General features: G+C 50.1%; 1 protein-coding gene across 6 annotated transcripts in view; it reads right to left on the bottom strand.

The window, feature by feature from the left end:
- The window catches only part of slc25a21 (solute carrier family 25 member 21), a 92885-nt gene that overhangs the window by 25840 nt on the left and 62689 nt on the right, over positions 1 to 4356 (bottom strand). For all 6 annotated transcript variants that reach the window (XR_002918802.2, XM_024268028.2, XM_036209948.1 and 3 more), the window contains one exon: positions 231 to 314. Coding sequence is in view for 5 of the 6 variants with exons in the window: in XM_024268028.2 (XP_024123796.1) it covers positions 231 to 314 (84 nt within the window). In the remaining variant the exon portion in view is untranslated. The remainder of the gene's footprint in view (positions 1 to 230; positions 315 to 4356) is intronic.

Here is a 4356-nt window from a genome sequence, read left to right as displayed (position 1 = left end):
CCTCCTGATAATGAAGCCATTTAGACTCACAGATATTTATATCAAGTCTAAAGTGTTGAGCTTTGTCTAACTGTTACCATGGTAACCCCAAACTGTCTGGATTTCTGTTCGACTCTGACGCTGCGTTCAGCTTGGATTTAACTCGTTTTTGAAGCTGCTGATGAGTTTGTGAACATGCCGCAGCAAAGATTGATGTGCAGCTGGTGGAACCGCAGCTCCAGAGAACGTACCCTTCTGTCCGCAGAACGGTCCGGAAGCAGTCGGAGAGGCTCCGGTAGCTGCCGGGGTCGCCGGCTCCTCGCTGGATCTGAAACCTGCAGCGACACGGGGGTTTGGGGTCAGTTTGCTCTCATTACCAGCAGCTCCTCAAAGCGCTCCGACATGTTTGACTGTGAAGAAGTTTGATGTTATCATTAATGAGCTCATTTCCGCCCTCTGCCTTTCATCTGGCCTCGCTCCCACTCTGCAAAGATGAGAGGCTCCTCACGCCGGGTCCCCTCAGTGCACGGGAGAACTCAAACATTTATTTAACCCAACCGATCCAATTAGCCACCCAACACCCCAGGACTGAGCTGCAGGCAGCAGGCCGCTCTGCAGCCACAGAGCCGGTTAGAACCGCTATTGGGTTACAGGGAAGGCCTTAATGTGCGGCAGGGACCGGAGGAGGCTGGTTGGGAGGCAAACGGGCCGGTACTGACCAGGACAGGCCAGTACATGACCCATGCAGGCCGGTACCTGACCAGTACAGGCCGGTACCTGACCCGTACAGGCCAGTACCTGACCCATACAGGCCGGTACCTGACCAGTACAGGCCGGTACCTGACCAGTACAGGCCGGTACCTGACCCGTACAGGCCAGTACCTGACCCGTACAGGCCGGTACCTGACCAGTACAGGCCGGTACCTGACCAGTACAGGCCGGTACCTGACCCGTACAGGCCAGTACCTGACCAGTACAGGCCAGTACCTGACCCATACAGGCCGGTACCTGACCAGTACAGGCCGGTACCTGACCCGTACAGGCTGGTACCTGACCAGTACAGGCCGGTACCTGACCAGTACAGGCCGGTACCTGACCAGTACAGGCCGGTACCTGACCCGTACAGGCCAGTACCTGACCAGTACAGGCCGGTACCTGACCCGTACAGGCTGGTACTGACCAGGACAGGCCAGTACCTGACCCATACAGGCCGGTACCTGACCCATACAGGCCAGTACCTGACCAGTACAGGCCGGTACCTGACCAGTACAGGCCAGTACCTGACCCATACAGGCCGGTACTGACCCGTACAGGCCAGTACCTGACCCATACAGGCCGGTGCTGACCCATAGAGGCCGGTACTCACCCATAGAGAACGGTACTGACCCATACAGAACGGTACTGACCCATAGAGAACGGTACTGACCCATAGAGGCCGGTACTGATCCAAAGAGGCCGGTACTGACCATTACAGGCTTCTGATGGACAACACTTTTACATGAAAGGTCAAGTCTCAGGAAAACAAACAGTTTTTTCAGGAATAAAAGCAGTTTTAACATGTTGTTGTGTCTGTGATAAGTTGAAGACCCACTCGGAGGAAATGTAGAGAGAAGATTAAGATGAAAACGACATTTGATGTATTTATTTATTCAATCAGGTGAAGCAGGAGCAGATTAAAAAATGCAGTTTAAAAAGATTCTATTTGTGACATAGAAAAGGCACTGGGCGGAGCCACAAGCTCTCAGCTCCGCCCCATTCTGATGCAGACAAATAGATCCATGAAGATCTTTGTTTTCCTGGTCTGAGCTGGAATCTGGATCAGAACCGTATGTCTGGATAGCTCTGACATACAGAGTAAAAGGTGAAACATTGAATCAATTAAGAAAACATTTAAACATATTAGTTTTTGTTCAATTACAGCTTTAAGTTGAGTAAACCATCAACAGAAAGTTTAAATCTGATTAAAAAGAATCATTTTAAATGTGAAAAATACAGAACTGTTGTTAATTGATGCAATGTTTCACCTTTTACAGTGTATTTCTCACCGTTGTGTCTGGAGGTGTGAGGGCTGTAAGCTAGAGGGAGAGTGAAAACAGATGGATGACAGCACACTGAGGCGGGATTACTCCCCGCCAACAGCCCCGCCCATAACTCAGAGGTGAATTCCTGCTGAAGTCCTGCCGCTCTGCAGAAACTATGTCCTAGAAAACGACTGTTTCCAAGGGAACGCTTTGAAAACTTTTTTACGATCATTTTAAGAGTTTGAAAAAATTCTCTAACAAACGGGGAGTCGGAGTAAGAAGGTTAGAAGTAACGAGTCGGAGTGTCAGGTCGCAGGGTCAGCAGTAAGTCGTCCATACGGGTGCCTGATGGGGCCATAAAGGCTCCTGAGGTTTCAGTAGAAGCAGCTTTAGTGGGGTGAGCGGCCTTTCGTATCACCAACAGATTAACATCTTAGAGGGGCGTCCCTCCAATCCCACTGGTGGATTCCCAAACAGCTTGTAACCGCTTCTTGAAAAGCAGTTAAAACAGAGTAATAAATAGATGTCTGACACCGTATTAAAGAGCTGAGGAAAAGAAGGACTCAGAGGATGTTGATGGGAGCCACAGAGGGGGGGGGGGCAAAGACCCAGAAGATTTAAGACCGCTGGGGCTTGTAAACAAACTCCCATCAGGCTGTTAGAGTCCTGCCACGGCAGTCCATGGCGGTGGCGCCCTGTCCCCGCACTGCGCCCACCCCTTCAACTCAAACCGGCCCAGAAAGTTTGGTAGGTAAGGCCGCAGTCCGGTCCAGCCCCCTGACTCCGCGTGACCCCGAGGTCAGCTCATTTCCTTGTGGCCCTTCCCGACCTCGCCATAAAAGCCCAGGACCAAAGCGATCGGCCAGGGAGCGGGGTAGAAGACGTCAGGCCTCTGGGTCGGAGGATCCAGAGGGAAGGATCCTTCTGGTGGAGGGGGGACTCGCTTCTGTACAAACCCTCAGAGATGAAGAAGAAATCATTAGAGGGTGGGGGCAGCAGGTACTCCTGACCTTCTCCTTGGCGTCTCCAAAGACTAAACCAGAACCCCGGGTCAGAGCATTAGTGAACACAACCGTGGACCCCAAACGTGACGACCATCAAAACGGCTGACAGAAACCCGGACCCCGCCATCAGTGCGATCTGTCTCTATTTTGAGTTTTACTGGCCCAGAGCTTCAGGGTGAAGGCGAGGCCAGGTGATGCTTCAGCGAACAGGACGGGCACTGTGGAGTAAACGATCCTCCGTCCATCTGACCTGCACGCCTATAAAAACACAAACGCTCGGCATTCACCCAGGAGTCAGAAAGGTAAATTAGGGCCGTTGGCAGGCAGAACTCCACTCCTCACGTTTTATGGAAAGCAGGCCATGTTTTTGTGGCTGTAATGGGTTCAAACTTCTCACCGAAAGGTGAAGCGATCGGTACCGTGGAGGCAAAGCTTGTTAGTGATGCTGGAAAGAGGGAGGGCTTTTATGAAGAGACAGACGGGCCAGACCTTCCAAAGGCGGGTCAAGCTTTTCAGACAAGCTTTTAAAATGTGGAATATTCATTAAATGTGTGGAATTCCCTCATTAGCCTTCAAAGAAAGGAAATTTGGATGATGTATGCCATGCAAAAGTCAACGTGCTGTTTGTGCCAAAGTCTGTGGAGAAACGGTGACAAAACCTGATGTTTGATTCTTCATTAACAACTGTGATTTATGCCGGTAAATGTGGATTCTTTATTACAGAGTAAAGCAGCAAACGAACGTGTAACGAGAAATAAGAGGGGGACGGTTTTTCATTTGGGATTAAATGAATAAGAGTATCTAGCAGGAAGCAGGAAATCTATTTTTTACAGCCAGACTGTTAATTTTAATGAGCAGGATCATAAAGATGGTGGAAGTCCAGAGCATTGGTACATGAAGTTAAGAGCACGTTCTGGTCTAAATGATCCAGCATGGCGAACGCTCCTCATCACCACGTAGTTTCTAGAAATGAAATCGCTGCTTCTAATAAATACCACACAAGAAAACATGATTCATCCTCTGAGAAGGACGTCTGACTGTAAACCTGGAGGTTCCTGAAGACTAACGTATGAAGGAAATACGGGACACCCGACGACCGTAGAGGAGCCGCAGGAAGCTGGAACGGGAACGTCAGGAACGAGACATCAGAGTTATTGTTTCTGTCAGAACTGGGTCTGAACCCAGATGGGTTTCATTAAACACGAGATCTTCTTCCCGTCTAACTCCCCCCCATCCAGCAGGGGGCGGTATGCACTCCTCGCATTGGTTTACCATCAACAGTAAATGAAGGATTTGTGGCGTCTAGAATGAAGAGTTTAACCCTTAACGTTGAGGATGTTGCCAGAAACCCC

Source organism: Oryzias melastigma, linkage group LG22 (genome assembly GCF_002922805.2).
Source record: "Oryzias melastigma strain HK-1 linkage group LG22, ASM292280v2, whole genome shotgun sequence".
Classification (NCBI taxonomy): Eukaryota; Metazoa; Chordata; class Actinopteri; order Beloniformes; family Adrianichthyidae; genus Oryzias; species Oryzias melastigma.
Note: the sequence above shows the minus strand (reverse complement) of the source record. Positions and strands in the feature narration are given on the sequence as shown.